This window comes from Sphaerodactylus townsendi, linkage group LG02 (genome assembly GCF_021028975.2).
Source record: "Sphaerodactylus townsendi isolate TG3544 linkage group LG02, MPM_Stown_v2.3, whole genome shotgun sequence".
Taxonomy (NCBI): Eukaryota; Metazoa; Chordata; class Lepidosauria; order Squamata; family Sphaerodactylidae; genus Sphaerodactylus; species Sphaerodactylus townsendi.
The window spans coordinates 106,509,773-106,530,947 of NC_059426.1; the positions used below are offsets into that span (position 1 = coordinate 106,509,773).

Below are 21,175 nucleotides of genomic sequence, written 5' to 3' on the forward strand. Positions count from 1 at the left end.
CAAGGGATTTTTCCCACTGAATTGATAACCATTCAAGTCTCCCATCCAGTTGTACAGAAGGCACAATGTTCAACAGAGATGTACCGGGGGTAAATGGCGCCCGGAGACAAATTGTCCCCGGGACGCCCTCCAGGCTCTGCCCCCCCGGCTCTGCCCCCTGATGCCCCCAGGCTCCACCCTCCGCTGCCGGTGCCCTCGACCCCACCCATGTCACCATGGACATGGGCAAGGTATAGGGTGCCCAACTCACACCCCCCCCAGACTCCCCCTGCCGGCTGGATTCCCAACCAGCAGCCAGCAGTCCCTTCTGATTTCCCCTCTGGGCAGGCCAGAAGAGACTGCAGTCCTGGCCTCAGAGACCTGCTTTTATAACACACTATAGACCATATTTTACTTTATTGTCCACTTTACACAGTACCCAGTACCCAGAGTCAAATACTTGTCACCTCTGCTACTCAAAAAAGTATGCATCTGATTTGCAAAAGATTTCCTTTCTGTTGGACAGCCCCAGTAGTGATGCAAACGATGCAGTCACCAAATTTTTGGATTTGTATATAAAACAGCGCTTTAGGAGCAAATCCTGAACATCAGCCTTCTCTACCTGTACATTTATTTTAGTTTCCCTCTACTTTGTTAAGTGGATCTGTGTATATAATGTTGTTATGCCAATAAAGGTTCTTTGTTTGTTGTTAGACCTGCTTTTATAAGCACTGAGGTAGGGGATGGGGCTGGGGAGCAGGAAGGGGTGGGATAGGATTAACTCTGCATAGGACTGCACGTTAAGAAAGGTTTCACAGTTTAATGTTAGACTTTTTGACATGTGTGCAGTCTTAACTACAGATAAATGCATATGTTTCAAAAAGACAAGATTTGACCACCCCTATTTCATAGTATAATGTGGTGAAGCAGTAAATAAAGATACAAACTTTAACCTATAAGATAGAGAAAGCCTTTTAATCTGTTGCCAGTTAAGCAATCTAGGTATTCGAATAAAGCTGCTAATGCACTGTGAAAAGTTTTGTGTTGCTTGAGCTAGGATATAAAATGGAGGTCTTTCTGAATTGAGTATTGTGACTGATGGCACCAATGAGACTACAGTGTAATCCTATGTAGAATTATACCCATTCACAAACATTGACTTTAATGGATTTAGAAGAGTGCAATACTACTTAGGATTGTGCTGCAAACCATCCAGGTAAGTAGTTTAGTCCAATTAACTTTATATCACAAACATTTATTTCAGTGGGACTTAAGATATGGTAAACTTTTCGGAGGTTGCAACAAATAAAAAAACAAATAAATGAAAACAAATAAATGAAAAATGTAAATATCAGTCAGAGATGGATTTGAGCTAAATTTCACACATCTTATATTTTGTGAAGGTTCAGCTTGTGTGTTGTCTGCAGGCTGACAAATGTCAAGTCCTCTGAGGAAACTCTTTGGTTCCAAAGTGACACACTGCAGCTTGAATTGATCTACTTCATCAAGAAATCACAAAGAAACATAATTATTGTGTCTATTATATTGCTTAAAGGCATACACATGTGGTACAGTCAAACTAGGTTTCAAGGTCAAGGTTCATGTGCAAGGATCTTGTGTGGGCATGGTAAATACTTGTTCTTTGGGTGACTTCTCTGCTCCTGTGCTGAGTAAATTTGCTCTAATGGGAAAAGGTTATTAGATTGAAAACCTGGGAAGATTAATTCAACTGTTGATGCCAATTCCTTTCCCCACACTAGAATGGCATGCACGTCACTAACAGGTAATATGTAGCTGAGCGAGGAGAATAATGTTGCAGCAGATGTTTGGCAGCCTGAATAATTCTGACTAGCCTGATCTTGTCAGAGCTTGGAAGCTAAGTAGGGTTGGTCATGGTTAGTACTTGGAAGGGAGACCACCAAGGAAGTCCACCATATCTACACAGAGACGGGCAATAATAAACCACCTCTATTCATCTCTTACTTTGAAATCCTTATGGAGTTCCTTTAAGTTGGCTGCGACTTGATGTTTTCTGTAAGTACCTAAAAAAGTTCACAGATTTTCAACACTGTGACAAGAGCTGAAAGTGTAACTAGAAATGGAAATTGGCCATGTCCTCAATAAGAAAACAACTTCTGGCCCCATTTTAAGCTAGTTATGTTCCCAGGTGTACACAGAACCAGAAAGGTATATACCACTGCAAACTGAAGCATTTCATTACAGCTATAAATGGCTTAGAATGAGAGAGAATTTATGTTTAGCAATGTTGAATAGAAAAAGCTATGTGAAAGATCCTAATTAATAAAAGATCTGTTTATCTTGAAGTGCAAATTAAAAAATGTTTTAGCCACCACATTTTAAATACGTAGAAAGGGGATTTTCTGTACTGTACGTTAAAAACTTCACTCTTATCTCAGCATTCAGGCTTTTTTCTCACATCCTGCTTACATCTCAGTCATTCTGCTTTACCACAAACCAGAAAGGAAAATCCCAAAGAGAACAGCTTGATGAGTACTTCCTTGTTCCCATGGCAACAAACTGCAGTCTTGCCTTTCTAAATACTAGTTCTCTCTGCATTTTTTCCATGAACCAAAGCAATAAGTCTGCCAACTCTGATGTGTCTCTGAGTCTCCTAATTATATGGCACAATAAATTTTGGTTATCAAAACTATCAAACTATCCAACTTGAGTGTGAAAACTGTTGGTACTGTACTTACAAAAAATACTGAGGATAAAATACTCCATGATATTATTAGCATGAAACATTCCTCATGGAGAAGCAACTCCAGCAAGAATTCTTGTATATAGTTATTGCAGGTAACAGACACAAGGCCAGCTATCAAGTCTACATCACATACCTTTGCCTATAGTTTGCCTCTCAACAGCATAAAATGAGAGGAATGAGTTTGGAAAGATGTTGGACTTTGTGCAAGAGCAGTTTCTTTGGATGTTTATGGAAATAAGGGCTTTCTATTTTGAGCTTATGATAGTTCTGGGAAAGGGGCTTGAAATCACGGAAACTCCATCTTCCTTTACGGTTCTAATACAGAAATATGGGATCAAAATCAAATGTATAGACAACTGTATTAATTTTAATGGGATTTAAGACCATTTTAATGTATGTAATACATAATGTGATTGTAAGACGTGTGTATGTAAGACATAATGTGTATGTAATATAAGGTGATCAGATTTTCACCTTTGTAACATGGGCGGGAAACGCCCCAGAAGGCAGTGCACTCCTGCGGCCGCATGCGCGGGAGGCTGCTGCACTGCCTTCTGGGGCACTCCCCTGTTTCCTGCCCTGTGACAGGGTGGAAAAGGGGAGCGCCCCAAAAGGCAGTGCGGCAGCCTTTAAAAAATCAGGAGAATTAAAAACCCCCGCGGGACGTGGGACAAATTGCTCAAAAGCGTGACTGTCCCGCCAAAAGCGGGACGTCTGGTCACCTTAATGTAATATATACAATGTGATTTACTACTGAGTAAAATTTGTAAGATTGGGATGTAATTTTCTCTGAGTCTGTAGCAAACTGATGATACTATAATTTTTGGCCATTGCTGTTTCACCTGATGCTGTTCTCCATGTTGAAATAAGAGTTGTGAAAATGTGAATATATCTACCATTGGATTGTCGAAGGCTTTCATGGCTGGATTCAACTGGTTGTGGTGGGTTTTTCGGGCTGTGTGGCCATGGTCTGGTGGATCTTGTTCCTAACGTTTCGCCTGCATCTGTGGCTGGCATCTTCAGAGGTAACAGACTTCCCTCTGTGATACACCTCTGAAGATGCCAGCCACAGATGCAGGCGAAACATTAGGAACAAGATCCACCAGACACAGCTACACAGCCCGGAAAACCCACCACAATCTACCATTGGGTTTATAAGTGTAGTGGTTTTTAGCAGACATCAGAAAAAAGAATAGAAAGTAATAAGAAGGATCAAAGCTAATGAAGGATTGAAAGAAAATTTAAAATTAGGTTTGCTCCCAAGATGCCACCAATAATAAAAGAAACAGAAATTGTCACTGCCAAGTGTTGAGTTGAACTTTCAAAAGCACATCACTTACCTAACAAATAACTAATAAACGTGTTAGCTGATTTTACCTCATTGCTGGAAACAGGATTGTAGCTATTGTCTGCAGAGACTTGTGCTGCGGATTGAGGAATCCAGTTTTGGATCTTATTTGAACTGCAGATAAAATCATTTGTATCCCTCAGAACCTGAATGCCACTGATTTCATAGTTCAAGATTGTTATCACATTAAGCATAGTTGCTTGGATGAGTTCCACTGGAGATTAACTATAGTCGCTTGCATAGCCCATTCTATTGAACACTTTCATTAACCTATTCTGCCTTGTAACATCTGAATGAAAAAGATGGCCATGTGGGAGGTAGTGCCTGGAGGTAAAAAAGGGCTTCCTTGGAAAAAAAAAACTTGTGAAACCCCTGAAGAAATCATCCATAAACTGAATGTTGTGAACAGGTATTGCCAGTAGCAAATATCCTGTTTTGGTGGAAAGTCTTGAAAATGTGGTTGTGTTGCAACCCCAGGCATTCTTGAATCAGACCTATCTAGGATTTATTTATTTAAAACATTATAATGCTGTTTCCCCACCCAATTAGAGCCCACAAGATGGAGAGCATAAAAACATTAAAACAATTAAACTTGTAGTTAAAATTATAAAATAATTCAGTTGAAACATGTAAACAAGCAACGCTTGAAGGAAGGCCAGTAACTGTAATTGGGAATATGCCAGCAAAACAAAAACATCTTCTCCTACTGGCAGAAAACACTAAGAGAGGCACACAGATTATCTTCCTGAGAATTCCAAAGTTTGGGTGCCACAATCAAGAAGTCCCATTCTTGGGTTGCCATCCATCTAGCTTCAGATGGTAGAGTCAACCAATGCGTGGCCTCTGAAGTGTACAAGTAGGTTCATATGGAAGTTCTTAAGGTTTGTTGGTCACAAAGTATACAGGAATGTAAAGGTTCCCACTATGCATTGATCTCAGAAGCAAATTGGAAGCCAGTATAAATGGAACAAAACTGGAGTGATATGGCCCCTATGACCTACTCTAGTCAACACTCTGGCTGCAGCATCCTGTTCCAACTGTAGCTTCCAGACAGTCTTCTAGGGCAGTCCCACATAAAGAGCATTGCAGGAGTTGGGAGGAATTGCTCTTTTGGAAGTGGAAGATTTGTTTATATCTATATATATATAAAGCTAACAGTGTTTTTGTTGATGACAGTATACCTCAGTAACTGCTGGGCCAATTCCTCTGAAAATTCCCAGCCACTATAGTCAGCCAGGCAAGAGTGTTTTTAGATGTTCACATACCTGAAATTTCACACCTGGCCCAGGTAAAACGCCTTTTCCTGGCGCTCCATGGTGAAGGACATGCAGCTGTCTGTGTGTAACTGTCACCCTTAGAATGTTCGTGCTGCTTAGAATGTTCACTCAGACGGCCAGATATGAGCAGTGAAAACAGCACATAGGCAGTAACTTGAGTGGAAGTGAAACACATACACACACATACACACGAGGGAGAGGGGAGGGAGGGAGGGGTGGCATGCAAGGGAAGAGAGGGAGGGAGAGGAAAGGGACAGAGGGGGAGGCATGCAAGGGAAGTGAAGTGAGGGAGGGGAGAGAGTGAGGGGTGGCATGCAAGGGAGGGAGGGCAGGGGGCCCAGCATGCCAGATAGCAGCCCACCCACCCTAGCGGAGGGAAAGGGAAGGGAGGGAGGGGGAGGGGAGGCATACAAGGGAAGAGAAGTGAGGGAGGGAAGAGAGTGAGGGGCGACATGCAAGGGACGGGAGGGAGGGGCCAGGCACCCTAGATTCCCTGAATACTGCGGTTACAGTTAAGAAAACCAGGCACGCATTACTCAGGAGTATGCTCGGTAAAGCAACCGTGACATACTTTGAATGGCTGCGTCGCGCCCCTCAGAGGGTTTTCTCAGAAGCGACACATATTGCCACCAACCAAACTTACTCCCAGGTAAAGGATCATGACCAGCCAGCCTAGATGTGTGGGAGAGGTGCCTTTCCATTCCCTCCCCCCCCCCAGGAATGCGGGCACACACATCAATGACATCGCATAGTATCAGGCTGCGTGTTTGCATGAGCACGTACTGCTGGCCTCTGCAATTGATTTGCTGCTACTGTTCCATTCCCATTTCACCACAATAAGCCACAACAACGCGTTGCCGGGCCCTGCTAGTTTTTTTAAAGTAGCTTTGTGAATCATTTAGTACAGTGACTGCGTAGGAAAGCCCTCTTGAATAAATTAGGGTTTTTTGCAGTTTGTGAACAATCTGGAGAGTAGAAGCTTTTCTAACATCAGGCAGGTTGTTTCACAAGGTGGGAGCCACAACAGAGTAGGCACATGTATGGCCAGTTGTTGATTTTGTCCATTTGCAGGTTGGCCAGAGGTGTAGCTGGGCCAAACTGCGCCTGGTGTGCATTCTACATTTTCGGCCCCCCTATGCCCCATGGCACACACACCCTGCATGGGGGGCCCCCGCGGCGCCCCCAGCCCCCTTTTCACACTTACCTTAGTTCCTTTTCCTTGTTCAAAACTTTTTCAGGCCGCAAAAGGCCTGTTTTCAGTAAAAAATGGCCTGATGGGAACTATACTTCCAAGGTCTCCTGGGAGCTGTAGTTCCTTAGGCCGTTTTTACTGCGAACAGGCCTTTTGAAGCCTGAAAAAGTTTTGAACAAGGAAAGGAACTAAGGCAAAGACAATGAGAAGAGGTGAGGCATGAGAATTTCACGGGGGAAGGGGGAGGGGCCTGGGGCAATTTTTTGCACCCCAGGCGTGCACCCGGTGCACGGCGCACCCCCCATCCCCTTGTAGCTCCACGACTGAGGTTGGCATCTGCAGAAGATGCTGCTCAGATGAATGAAGCTGTCATGGCAGAGCATGGAAAGAGAGGTGGTCTTGCAGATATGAAGGTCAAAAAAGAAGAGGTGGTTTTTATACCCTCCATTTTTCTACTGTAAGGAGATCCAAAGCTGCTTACTATCACCTCCCTCCCACCTACAACAGACACCTTGTGAGGTAGGGAAGGGACTGAGAAAGTTCTGAGAGAACAGTCCGTAGATCAAGAACACTCAAGAGGCTTCATGTAGAGGAGTGGGGAATCAAACCTGGTTATCCAGATTAGAGTCCACTGTTCATGTGGCGGTGCAGGGAATAAAACCCATTTCTCCAGATTAAAGTCCCCTGCTCTTAATCACTACCATGCTGGCTATGATGGGCAGCCAGTGAAGTGCCTGAATGATGGAAGTAGTATGCATGCACCATCCAGCTGAACTATGACATTCTGTCCCAGCTGTAGTTTCAAATTGATTTTGAGGAGAGACCAATCTACAGGGCATTGCAGTAGTCTAGTTTTGATGATACTGTGGCATGGATCCAGTTGTCCAGATCAGTCATATCAAGGTACAGGGTTATCATTTGGGCTATTCTGAGTTGGGAGAAAGCCTTTTTAGCAACAGCATTCACTTGTGTCTCCAGTAGATGGGTCCCAGTATAATCTCAAGGCTCTTAAATGAGTCAGCAAGAGTCAGCTAAATTTCATAAAAACTGGGGAGCCCAATGTCCTTCATGAACTCCACCCTTCCCAACCAGCATTACCTCTATATTCTCAGGGTTTGTTTCAATGTGTGTCTACTGATAACAACTGGTCATTCACAGCAACAGACTGATCTGAGAGGAATGATTTGAACTGGTGTAGCACACATCTCCTTATACCTACTTCTGCCTCCAAGTGCCTCAACAAGATGGTGTGATCTACAATATCAAAAGCTGAAGATAAGTCCAAGGGCAATAAGGAGACATGGCCTTTGTCTACACTCAAACCAAGGTCATCAACTAAAGCCAGCAGAGATATCTTTGTCCCATATCCTGGCCTGAAGTCAGACTGAAAAGGGTCTATAGCAATTGAGTTATTCAAGAAGAACTAGAGATGACCTGCTGCTGCTCTCTCAATAACTTTGCCAAGGAAGGAAGGTTAGAGACTGTGTGATCATTGGCCATATCATTTTTTTCTGTAGGAATGGTTTCTTTTAAGAGCAGACAAACCACTCTTTGAGTGACTGAAGGAAGGTACCCTGAGTTGAATTCGTAAAACTGGCAGAAACTGTAATAAAAAGATAGATGGATCAGAGTAGATTTTGCAAAGGGAAGTTCTGCCTCACCCAACATTTTGGAGTTCTTCAGAAAGTGAACAAGCATGTGGACAGTGAAGACTGTGTACATTATATGTCTGGACATTACTATAATGTGCTGCATGCAGTGTTGACTCTGAAGACAGGAAACTTCAGATAATTAAGAATGCAGCAGTGACACTGTAAACTAGTGAAAGTTATAGAGAGCACTTTCTACTATGAACTAAAAATAGCTACTTTGGTTGCCATACATTTTTGGCAGAATTCAATTGCAGGTTATCACAGACAATTAGGAAGGTTGCCTACTTCCATGCTAGCCTGTCCACTGGGGGGACTTTAACTGTGGTGACACCTTTCCTGTAAAATGCGGTTCACTGAGCATTGAGCTTGTTAACCTCAATGAATTGTATAGAGATGTCATTCATTCATTCATTCATTCATTCATTCATTCATTCATTCATTCATTCATTCATTCAAATCTCTCCTTTCTCCCCAGTGGAGATCAAAACAACTTTTGCTTTGCATACTTTTGTATGCATTTATGTTTTGGTGTTCATAGTGTGTTATCTTAAGTCTGGTGCTACTTTAATAGGAAAGTAATGTTCTATCTGCTGTTTCCTTGTAGTTTCTTAATTATTTTTCTGTATTTCATTTCATTCAGCTTTGTGGTTTTTGCTAGATTGTTACTTGGTGCCTTTTGAGTCACCTTGAGCATTATTAATAGGGGGCATGCAATAGTAGTGTCCAGTGTTGCCTGTAAGCTGCGCAGCTGTGCAGACATCATATTTGTGCCAACAGCTGCCGGTAGGGGTAGCTCTCGCAGATCCACTTTGTGGCAGGGAATTTCTGCACAGTTCCCTATCATGGTTAGAAGGACAATTGGTAGTATCATAAATAAAAAATTATTACAAGGCATTGTAACTCAATGCAGGTTGCTTTCTCCAAATTGCCAGGATGGTGGCAGCCCTAATTTTGTTGGTCAGGGAAGTGGAACCTGGACTTAATCTAGTTCCTCTTTATCTCCACCTAGTATGGTCTACATATAAGTGACATCGTTCTTACAAGAGTTTTTCCTCCAAAGGCTACTGGAAGAGAAGCAGGCAATAAAAAAAAGACAGTGGCTTATCCCAGGAAAGGCCAGCATTAGAATAACCTTGTGCTTGTGGGTTAAATATTTCCATGCTCATTAAAATCTGAAACACGCTCAAGGGCTTTTCATGACTCCACGTTGAATCACTAAAGTCTCATAGTCTGGGTGAGATTAATGATTAGGACAATTACAGTAAGTTGTGCAAGTTTTGCCTCTCTTAGGAGCCATTATTAAACAATATTGGCTTTCAGCTATGGAACATCACATGGCTGTCAGGAAAATAACATTACCATGCCAGTGCCTACCAGCTGTGAAGGGCAGAGCAAAAGGAAAATTGCTGAGACCCAGTTCTAATCTTTGCATAACTGCGACAGAACCAGAACTTTGGGGACATCAGTTATGCTGAAAGGATTAGTACAAAAACACTACTTAAGGAGGATGGGAGAGGAAGAAGCAATCACCTCCCATGTATCAGACTACACATGACTAGCATTCAATAAGCCCTATATTTCTGGTTACTGTGAGATATAGAACAAGTAACAACGGTTAGTGCTTTTAAAATCATCATAATCATCATCAACATCTTTTATTGGCATGTAAATAAATTAGATTAAGCATAAAACCACCCACAGTCAACATAGGTAGGAAAAAGAAAACATAAAAGCCATTTGTGATTGATTGTCCGTATAATTAGTCAGAAGTGACTTTGAGGTTTTGAATTTTCATCACCCTTATTAAGAATGCAGCAATATCTGTTATCTGGGAGTTTTTGTCGTGGAGTAAGTATTTGATTTTTCCTTTGTCAGAAGTCAGTAGAGCTTTGTTCAAATGGGGTTTTATGAACATATCTCTTAAGGTTGTATTAAAATTACAATTTAGGAATACATGTTCAATGGTCTCTATATGCTCCTGCGAACAAGGGCAAAGCCTCTCAATATAAGGGATATTTACAAATCTTCCCTTGTAGGTAGCTAGTGGGAGAAATTTTTGCAATATAATTTTGACTATGTCTGACAGTAGGCTACTGATCCTTACTGACCCCCCCCCCCCACACCTCCCAGTGAAACCGGATATGGTGTCCCTGATTAGTACTAATAAATGGCACATTATTCTACCTCAATTGCAGAACTCACACATGTATCTGATATAATGCGGCTTCTGCTACCAAGAATAACATCTCAAAGAATGATTCCAAGAATTCTTGGTCTTGATCCAGGATGATTCCAGATGAAGACAAAAAGGTTCTGGGGCAGGCTTTCTTCTCCCTTTTGACTAGTTGTTGGTCAGCTTATCTGCTAAATATTGTGGGGAAAAGGTGGGGGAAAAGTGGTGCTAGATGGCATGAAGTTCTTTCCTCTTTTGGATTCCTCTCAAATTCTATGCATGTTTATTTTCAAATCAGTACCACTGTGTACGAAAGATTGTAATGATCAGAAATACAGTTAATAAATTGTTAATAAACAGTTGTAAATTAGGAATTGCAATGCAAACATTTAGAAATTAGCAGAGGCATATCTAGGGAAAATGTAGCCTGGTGCAAAATCGTTCTCATCCCTCACCGTCGGTTGGGTGCCCGCCCGCACCATGACCAAACAACATTTTTTTTTGCACCAGGTCTTGAAGTCAGTGTATGGACCTGGGGGGAAGGAGGGTTGTGGGGGCCATTTGACATTTAATCCCATATGTTCCCCTGGGCAGTACACCCCTGGAAATTAGTGATCTCAGGAGAGAGCTGAGTTAGAGTTAAAAACTCTATTGAAGATACTCTTGACAATTAGTTTTCTCCTTGCTGACGTCAGTATACAATGAAGCTCTCTAGTTCATGTACTGCCCCTATCTGTATTCATAGTTTATCTGTGCTTTGTCAATCAACTATTTTTTCCAAATGCACAAAGATGTGATTGGAGTTAGCACAACTGGAATGTCTTGAAATTGGGTGTGACTGGACCTAGCACAACTGGAATGTCTTGAAATTTTTCCCTTGTTCCGAGTTTTTTTTCTTTTGTTTCCTTATACCACCAAACTCATTATGCAAGTGGATGATGTGACACTAAGTCCTCATGCATTTATTTTATTAAAAATATTTATACCTTGTCTTATTGCCTTAGATTCAAGATAACAATGCAAAACCACAGAAGTCAATCAAAATATCTAATTCTCAGCATGGACCTATGTGTGGATACTTAAATGGGGTCATGGACAGATAAGACAGATCTTTCTACAAATCTGAGATAATCCCCAGGTTTGCTGAAAATCTGAAATCACAAAATGGTAAAAGGAGCTACTGTATCTTTAAGAAATGGATGCCCTCACTTGCTTTTGCTAGGCAACCACAAGAATACTGAAAGTCTTGGTTTCTGTCAGTAAAAATCAAGAGACTTGCAATACTCTTGTGATTGTTTAGCAGGAAGAGGTGATGGGTATAGGGTCCTATCTAGGGCTATTTTGACCTTTGAGGGAGGACTCATTGGCCTTCTATCACACAACTTGTATGACTCACCTGGACATGGCTGTTTGGTAGTGTTCAACAGCAGCCACACCATAATAGTCAGTGTGGCCTAGTGGTTAGTTTTAGGATCTGTGAGACTCAGGTTCACATCACTACTTTGCTATTGAATGCCCCCCAATTTGACATTAACTGTTGCCTTAGTTTTGTCCTTTTCGTGTGCAGAGAAACACATCATTTTTTTAACCTTGGTGTGGAAGTATTCACAATGCTGCAGGACGCCTAGAGTAGTCTGTGATTTCCCATTATAAACAGACACAACATCCAATTAAAAGAATTATCAACAAAAGCGGCAGACTGAATTTTTTTTAGCACTGTGGTCACCGTCTGGCCCCTAGTAAAACAGAAATAATGATTCATGCTTTCCTATTTCTGTGAATTCTGGTGTTGCTGGGTAAAGCAGAAGTAGAAAAATAAACTTAAATATGTTGGGCAAGAAATTACTAGCTCCCTTGTTGGAATCTAAGCAAGGCTGTCTTCTGCTTCCAGGTGGTTTAATTTTTTCAAGCTTGAACTTAGGTAACTATTGGCCAATTTCATCATGTTTTTTGAAACACTTGCCTGTTTCACACTGTCCCCCAGTATGTTTCTGTTTTGTCATATTTCCTAATTCAAAAATGTAGACTTAGAACCAAAGTCAGTTCTTCATCAGACAATTCTTAAAGCACTTTTCTTTCTGGGCGTGCCCACAGAATATTCCTAGAGTTTTTTTTCACAAAAAAAGGTTTTGTAAAAATTGGAATTTTTATCAATTTTGCGAAAGTCAAGATATGTTTTAATATTATATCAAAATCTCAATGCCAAACATGTTGCCTTTCACTGATTTATATATTCGCTTAAAATTAATTTAGCTTATTAAATGATCAGAAATTTCAATGTGAAATTCTTAGGGAGAAATGGGGTGGGTGGGTAGACAGGCTTGTCAGTGTCATGCTGATACATGATATGAAGAAATGGCTCCTCCCCCCTTCTTCCCTTATCCAAACAGGTAACATAGATTTGGAGGACTTAAAAATGCCATAGGGACATCAGAAAGAACTACCTGACCTAGAGGGGAAAGAACCTTGAGAGGGGGTGGGGCCTGGGAACTGAGAAAACAGCTGGGAACAAAGAGGCAAGGTCTATTCTAGCTGGGCCACTGAAGAAAGCAGATGCATGTGCCTGGGCTCTGGAGAGAGCAGCCATTTTGGGACCATGTGCTTGTCCAGGGAGCTGACCCAGTCTTCCAGGTATTGGGAACTCTGTGAGGATTGTAACTTTCTAAGCTTAAGAGCCTACCCTATTGTAATAGCGAGTAGGGTACGTATAGAGAGAAGGATAAAGGAATTGTGTTTGTATCTCCTTTGTTTTGGAAACCCTTGCTCGATTTGGTGCAGTGCTAAAACATGCTTGTTACCATTCTTTTTTAATAAATACTTTTGAACCTTAGATGTGGGGAACAGTTCTCTGTACCACCTAGGCCTCCGCCATTGTGGATGCGGAATAGGAGGGCACCAGGAAGAGGCTGGCAGTTGGCAAGCAGCTGCCCTGTGGAACCCAGGAGAGGGGAAACGGGAAACCAAGGCTAGGCCTCAGAGTTGGAAAGGAGGCTGGGGAACCCTGACCCTCCCCAGCGGGAAGTTCCTCAAATGGTCAAGTGATGGCAGTGGTTTACCCAGAGAGAGAAAGCAAACCCTTTCCAGGAAAAGGTGGCAACACCTGGTAGAGGCTTGGGGTGGAATAGGGCCTGGCGGGCAAGGCCAGCCTGTTTCGCCTCTCATGACATAACTTCTAACATAAAACTGGAAGGGCCATCATTATGTGAGGAAAATGTTCTAAGATTTGTCCCAAACTCTGTGGTTTGAACCCTAAAAAAACCCTCCCCAATTTCCCCTGGCTCACCTGTGAAACAGCAGTGAGGGCCAATGCCTGGAGGTCTTTCACTATAGTAGGCGGCCTGGCTCCCCTAGGGGTTATCCATGTGAGTCTATATTAGCCAAAACTACAGAAAAAAAATTGTAGATTAAAAGTACAGGCCTAAATACTTGTGGCCCAGAGCTTAGAAAGAATTATTCTCATCTGCAAATACATACATATATTTGGACAAACTGAGGAATGATGGAGCAGAGATATCCTTGCAAAATGGGGGCAGGGGACCCAGAAATTCAGAAGCTTGTGGCACATATATAAAAACAAGAGCCAATTAAGATTATTTATTTGTTTACAATATTTAAATGCTGGTTTTCTCCTGAAGCTCCAAGCAGATAACAAATTGTAATGTCATAGAAGATCTAAAACAAATATGCAAACTTCATCCCAGTTCTTTCTTAATATCACAAAACCTTATTTTAGTAATTGCAAAAAAATGAAAAGAAAGAAACCCTTCACCATAGAAAACACCTACTGAACAAAAATTAGAATAGCTGCCAATCTGCAGGTCAAGTTATACCAGCCTCTCTTCCCAAGTCTGAGGCCCAGTAGCAGGCCTTTATACCATCTCTAGGTAGGCAGAGTAAGCAATTCAACCAGAGAATGTAGACCACCTCTTCCAACTGATGGTGAATTGGCAAAGCATTATGAAAAGTTTAAAAAAACTTCTAAAGAGGGACACTGACTTCCTATAGTGAGGTTCATTCGCTATTTAACCCAAATCTCCATCATGATGTCAAATCTGCATATGAATTACAGTACAGCATTTTCGCACTTAAAATCTCCTTGTTTGCTGAAACGTGGCAAGCTTCAAGTCTGAGGCCCATATTGGATGATGTAGTAGTAGTAGTAGTAGTAGTTTATTACAGCCCTTAGGCCAGCCAATATATTAGATGTGATGTTGGGAAGTTTGTGAATTGAAACTTAATCTGTATCAGGAGCACAACCAGAGGAGTAGCCATTTATTTTTATACTGTTTGCCCTTCCTTTATTGCTACCCCACTCCCAAGCTTCAATTTGTCTGTGATCTTTACATTTCAGAAATGAAGAAGGAAGCAGGTGGGAGGCTGGGAGGGTAATAGGGGGTCATAAGGAGAATTATAGAAGGGGCAGAAAGTGACAGGCATGGAGGAGAGAGAAAGTAAGAAAAGGAGAGACAGGAAGGAGAAAGAGTGATGGACAGAGAAGTAGGAGTGGAGGAGAGGAGAGGGAAAAAAGGTGGGGGAATAGAGTAGCTGTTGCTGCTGGTTTCTTGTGGGTCTCTACCTGTCTATATAGTAATAATGAAGTCAGCCAAACCTCTGGATATTTAAATCCGCTGACTGGAGCTCTGACCAGACAAGTGCCCCTGGTTTGCAGAAAAATCAGAAACCTAAAAACAAAACAAACAAAAGCAAAAAAACACCCATGCTGTGGATGCTCACTAAGTGATGTTGTGTCTATTGCATGCTTCCGGCTTAACCTACCTCACAGATTGCTGTGAGGATGAAAAGGAGGAGAAGAGATTGATATAAGCTGCTTTGGATCCCACTGTGGACCAAGTTGGGGTATAATTTAAGTAAATAAATGATAAATATAGCTGAAGATGGGGGACAGCAAAAAAAGGTCATTTGTTGAATGACTGAGAATGAGAGAATTACTCATTTAGTGTAATAAGGAAGATATTGCAATTGTCTTAGTCTGCTGATAGTTGTCTTGCTGGTGTATTACGGAAAGTTTACGAATTGTTATAGATAGTGAATAGTAGTGGATATAGTAAATAGGATTTTTTTGTAAATATTTGTGAGATTAATAACAATGTGTAACATTTTAATATTATAATAATCTATATTTAGTAAGGATTGTTAAATTGTCATATATTTAGGTTGTGTAGCAGTTTGATTATTGATGTATATATCAGTGATCTTTTGCTGAAAATAAATTTATTTGAAAAAAAAGAATGAGAGAATGTGGCAGGGAATGGGACTGCAGGCAAAGAAAAAGAGGAAATAGTGTGGGAAGGGGATACAGGGAAAAGTGAGGTGCCATTCCACATGTCCTTGATGCTTTCCGACCTTGCAAGTGAGCCTAGCCCAGTGGCTGCCAGCCACACAAACTGTGCCAGAGATGTGCTAGGTAGAGAATGGTGGGGGGTGGGGGTGGACTTAAGAAAGAGGGGCAAATAAAGGTATGTTTGCTGTTGGGTGGGAAGGTGAAAATGAAACAGGTGAAGGAAACGTTATGATACTTTCATGAAGGGGAGAAGAAATAGTAGAGGAGGAGAAATGAGATGTCCCCTGCAAGTTCTTTCAGGTTCCCACTTGTAATCCCAATTTAGGATTTTAAAGTAGTCAAACATCTGAAACAGCTTGTCTTCTGTTTGTCACCAATAGGTCTGAATATAAGTTGCAGATATGCAGGAGTTTTCCATGTTGAGAAAAACCGGCGCTACAGCCTCCGTTGGCACAAAGGAAGGAAAGAGGGGTCCGTTGAACTTTGCAAGGCCCTCAACAGTACTCTGCCAACATGGGAACAAATGGAGAAAGCATTTGAACTTGGCTTGGAAACCTGCAGGTAAGAACTCTAAAGGAACTATAATATACTTTATTCCTTTTTCTTTTGCCTGCCACAGTGAAGTTACAAAGGTACTGATTTGAGGAAGGCTGGGAAGACAAAATGGTGCTAGAAAAGGTCTTACTCCTTCCCTGTCATTGCCTGTTTCCCATTATTCCCCTGATGGAGGAAGGAAGAACTGGCTAAAGGAAAGGAGGTGCTTCCATGTTCCTCACCATCAAAACTGAGACTGGGTCCAGTGGGTACTGGCCCTTTTCTGCCCACCCTTTCCTCTTTGCCTGTCTGAGTGGTCCAATGGGTGTGATTCCATTCATTCCGTGACTCTGGTTATGTATCTGAATAGGCTCATGAAAGAGTGACATAGGCATAGGATTGGCCCCTCCGGAAAAGTGGGTGATCCCTTGCTCCAAGTTTCCCTCTGGGAATAACAAACAAGACTCCCCAAATGACTGCAAAGGTCAGTTTCCTGGATGAAGTGGCAGTTTTGGAGGATTGATTCTATGTAATCAAATCACTGCTGAGCTACCTGTTCAGCCAAGATTCCAGTATCCCTAGACTCGACCCTGATAAGCCATGAAGCTACCTAGATGACTTTGGCCATTAATGGTCTGACAGCTGAGGCTACCTCGCAGAATTGTTGTGAGGGTAGAAGAGGCGGAAGGCTCACACATGTCACCATGAGGGTGACATGGCGGATAAGTAGGATAAAAATGTATTAGACAGATACATAGATTTCCCAGTTTACTGCTCCCACTTAAGTATACAGTTAGTCTGTAGACTTTACCAGCTCTCAGTATCAGCCCTGCAGATAAATACAGTAATATTTGCTATACCAAGGCCCTTTCTGCATGGGCCTTGCAAGCGGGGGTGCACTGGCATACCTGATGCTGGTGCACCCCCTGGGGCCATTCGCACGGGGCCCTGCAAATGGCCATGGTGCCCCAGTGGCCTGCGGGGCCGCGTTCACACAGGCCCACAGGTGCAGATCCCCTCTTACCTGGTCTCCCAGCCTCTGTCGCACTGGAGAGGCCAAGGGACACACACACACACACACGTGGCCATGGCAACTCCTTCAGTGCTGGAGGCCAGGAGGCGTATGCCCTGGCCTCTCCAGAGCAACAGCGACCGTGAGACAAGGTAACAGGGGATCTGCGCTGCTGCAGGGAAAACACCGGCATCCACCCAGTGCTGTTTGCTCGGCACCAAGTGGATTCCGGCGTTTTCCAAAAGACTCGCTCATTGAGCGAGTCCAAAAAACACCATTGTGGGGGGGATCCACTGCTGCTGCTGTGCTCCAGCAATGACAGCAGTGCAAAGTCCTCCCCTACAATAGCGTTTTTACTGACCCCACGCCAGTATTTATGGCTTGTGCAGAACGGGCCCAAGTTTCACATAAGGATAGTTTGGTCAGTTGAAATGCAGTGGTTGAGAAAGTTGTATGCTTCTACATTAAAATATAATCCTGAACTAATATGAGAATTATTCATATTCATGCACTGCTGTTGTCAAAACCATTAGTTTGTTCATTGTTGAACGTGGTACTTTGGTATGAGAGCATTTATGCCAAAATGTATTTTTACTTTCAAACAGATGGGAGTAGCAGGGTTAGGTAGGTTAGGTAGGCACTAGGATCCAGCCAGAGTATTCTACAGCAAAGAAGATCCAATATGCTTTGTTCTGAGGCACAGGAATATACATGTGGAACATAGTGTAGCTTTTAGGCTAGATGTATCATAAGTCTGCTTAACCATTTGTCTGCCAACTTTGTTTTCTGGAAGAAATTGCTACTTGCTGTTTATGCAGCCTGAACAAGTGTTTTGCAGCCTAAACAACAGAGATTCATCTTTGTAAATCCACTAATTTCAGTGGATTTAGAAAGATACAACTCTCTTTAGGATTGCAGTCAACCTGCGCTTAAATGAGGCATAGAATTTATTTTCTTCATGTGTATGTGTGGGAGCATTTATAATATTAATTCAGATGATCTATCTACCACTAATGAAAAACAAATCACTCACATTTTAGCTCTGTATATATGGAAATTAGTGCTTTGACCTCACATTCTGCTAAAAGTTTAAATGTCTTATTTGATGCTACTTGTATGGATTTTCGTCTTCTTAGACATGCACAATGTTCTTGGACATATGTAAGGCATAATTATTGTACAGATCAAAATAAACTCATTGATATGGAAACTAATTAACTTAATTTGCATGAAAATATTAGCTAGTTTCTGTTGATGAAATTCTTTGGAATTATCCTATGTACAACCTAAATGCCAAGCACAGTTATTATTAGTAGTGTAGTCTCCAGAAGGCATTCTTGATGTCCTACAGCAACATTTGCCCTTATGGCAACCTTTTATCTGTTTTTTTCTGAGTGATATACAACATTATAGGAGAAGGAAATGAAAGAATGCAGTTGTCAAAAAACATGAGGCCCAAATGCTAGTCAGAAAAGTTATATAAGTTGTCGTCTCAGTGGTTTATTTCTTTAAACCAATGAAAAAGTGAACATTTATTGTATAGCTATTTTTTATTTACAGTTTCCTCTTTTGATCTGAATAGAAAATTTTTCAATTTGTTGTAGAAAGGATGTAATAAAAAGTCTTTCAAGGAGAGTTTCTGATCAACCCATTGAGCTTTTTGTTTCTTGTTCTTAGAGAACACATATTGAACAAGGTGTTATCTACTTCACCAAGGATGAAATTCAACTTAAAATATCATATTAGATGTCAAAAGTGAGATGACAGGCGTATTACACATTGGACAGTTTATTTTTAACTTCTAGTGCTTCTTTTTAATATATATACAGGTTCCTCTAAAATTTTATTTGTGGTTGTTTTAAAAGCTGTGAATTTGAGATATTAAATTAGTTGCTTCACTTTGCTTGTTTGTGAGAGCATACTAATCAAAATGCACTGTAGGATAGGACTCAGCAACAACAGGGGAAAATGGTGAGTCACTGGACTCCCGTTCATCACTGCCCTTGGCAGACTGTGGTGCATTTTCTTTATGAGAATTTCCTGGCATTCAGGGACAAGTTTGGGGGCCTGCTGTAAGCTGGAAGAGGAAGGGGAAGTTTCCCCTGTAAAGTTTTCATTAGGGCCAACCCAATCAGCTTAGGACCATGTAAGCATTTCCCCCTCTTTAAGAATTTTTTTGCTGTCTGGGGTGTTACAGTTCTACCATTTAAAGGGTTTGCAGCAGTAGCGTAGTGGTTAAGAGCAGGTGCATTCTAATCTGGAGGAACTGGGTTTGATTCCCTGCTCTGCCGCTTGAGCTGTGGAGGCTTATCTGGGGAATTCAGATTAGCCTGTGCACTCCCACACATGCCAGCTGGGTGACCTTGGGCTAGTCACAGCTTCTCGGAGCTCCCTCAGCCCCACCTACCTCACAGGGTGTTTGTTGTGAGGGGGGAAGGGCAAGGAGATTGTAAACCCCTTTGAGTCTCCTGCAGGAGAGAAAGAGGGGATATAAATCCAAACTCCTCCTCCTCTTCTTCTTCTTGATTGATTAAAACTTGAGTCGGTGCCCTTGGAATTGTGAGCCTATAAAATCAGTTACTCTTTAAAACCTGAACTTGTTGGCTATGTACAGACAATAAAAACCTTTTTTTTCTTAATTTTTCTTTCAAAGTGTAGCTAATAAGGTTCTCCCTGTCTTTTTTGAAGACACAAAACATTGGAAATGTCCATGGGCATACCAGTTTACTGCATACACTGTAAGAAGAGGCTATCTGGCATGTGGAATGTGCCAGCAAGGGGGAATAGAGAGCTTGAGGGTGCAGGGAGTTTATAAATCAAAATGAGGGTGTTCATGCTGGAAACTGCTGACCTGTATTCCTTCAAGTATAGGTTGAACCTGACTTGATTTGTGTCAACCTTATACTATATCACTGAGTTATGGACTCTTCCCTGCAACTGTGTATGTGTGTGTACTGTGAAGCCACAGCTGACTTACGGTAGGAAGGTTGAGGAAAGAGACATTTGGAGGTGGTTTGCCATTGTCTGCCACCATGTGGGCTGAGAGAATTGTGGCTGGCCCAAGATTACTCAGCAGACTTCATGTGGAGGAATGCAGAATTGAACTTGGTCTTCCAGATTAAACACAATGTTTTGTGTCTTCAAAAAAGACAGGGAGAACCTTATTAGCTACACTTTGAAAGAGGACTACACTGGTTGTCATGTACTATTTTTTGAAAAAAAATTAATTAGTTACCCACTGTCGATTAAGCATTTACCACATTCTAATGGAGCCCTGTGGAGCAGAGTGGAAAGCTGCAGTACTTCAATCAAAGCTCTGCTCACAGTCGAGTTCAATCCTGATGGAAGTCGGTTTCAAGGTTTCAAGGTAGCTGGCTCAAGGTTGACTGACTCAGCCTTCCATCCTTGCTCAGGGTAATGTGTAGTCGACAGGTGAAGACAATTGCAAACCACCCCATAAACATAGTCTGCTTAGTAAACGTCATGATGTGATATCACCCCATGGGTGAGTAATGACTCGGTGCTTGCACAGAGGACTACCTTGACCTTTGTAAATGGAGATTAGTCTTTTAATTTTCTAATCTATGAAATGACAAATGAAGATGCATCGCTAATGGGGGGCAAATCCTGGCCAGGCATGGAGTTCTTTCCTCAGGGCTCTTTGCTCTGTAGTGAGGTCATAGTGGGGTCTTCTTGCATTACTCTATATACACATGAGGAGGCGCCCCACTGCCTGCTGCACAGCTTGCCTGCCCCCACTTCTGGGTTGCTCCTGGCCACTGCAAAACAGCTGGCTTTATTTTTAAAGCCCGTTAAATGTTTATATTGTTATTTCTGTGTGATATCAATAGTTCAATATCAATATTGTTATGTTTTTGCAAAACTTAATAGAAAGGCAAGAAGTTGAGGGGGGGAAACATGCTTATTCTCTGTCCAAGGAAAGTTTTTAAAAAGCTATTTTGAGCCAATTCAAAAGGAACT

At 41.9% G+C, this 21,175-nt stretch overlaps 1 protein-coding gene across 11 annotated transcripts in view; it reads left to right on the forward strand.

Moving 5' to 3' along the window:
* CD44 (CD44 molecule (Indian blood group)) overlaps positions 1 to 21,175 on the forward strand; it is a 104,027-nt gene that overhangs the window by 36,090 nt on the left and 46,762 nt on the right. For all 11 annotated transcript variants that reach the window (XM_048483351.1, XM_048483350.1, XM_048483352.1 and 8 more), the window contains exon 2: positions 16,029 to 16,209. In XM_048483351.1, coding sequence (XP_048339308.1) covers positions 16,029 to 16,209 — 181 coding nt within the window. The remainder of the gene's footprint in view (positions 1 to 16,028; positions 16,210 to 21,175) is intronic.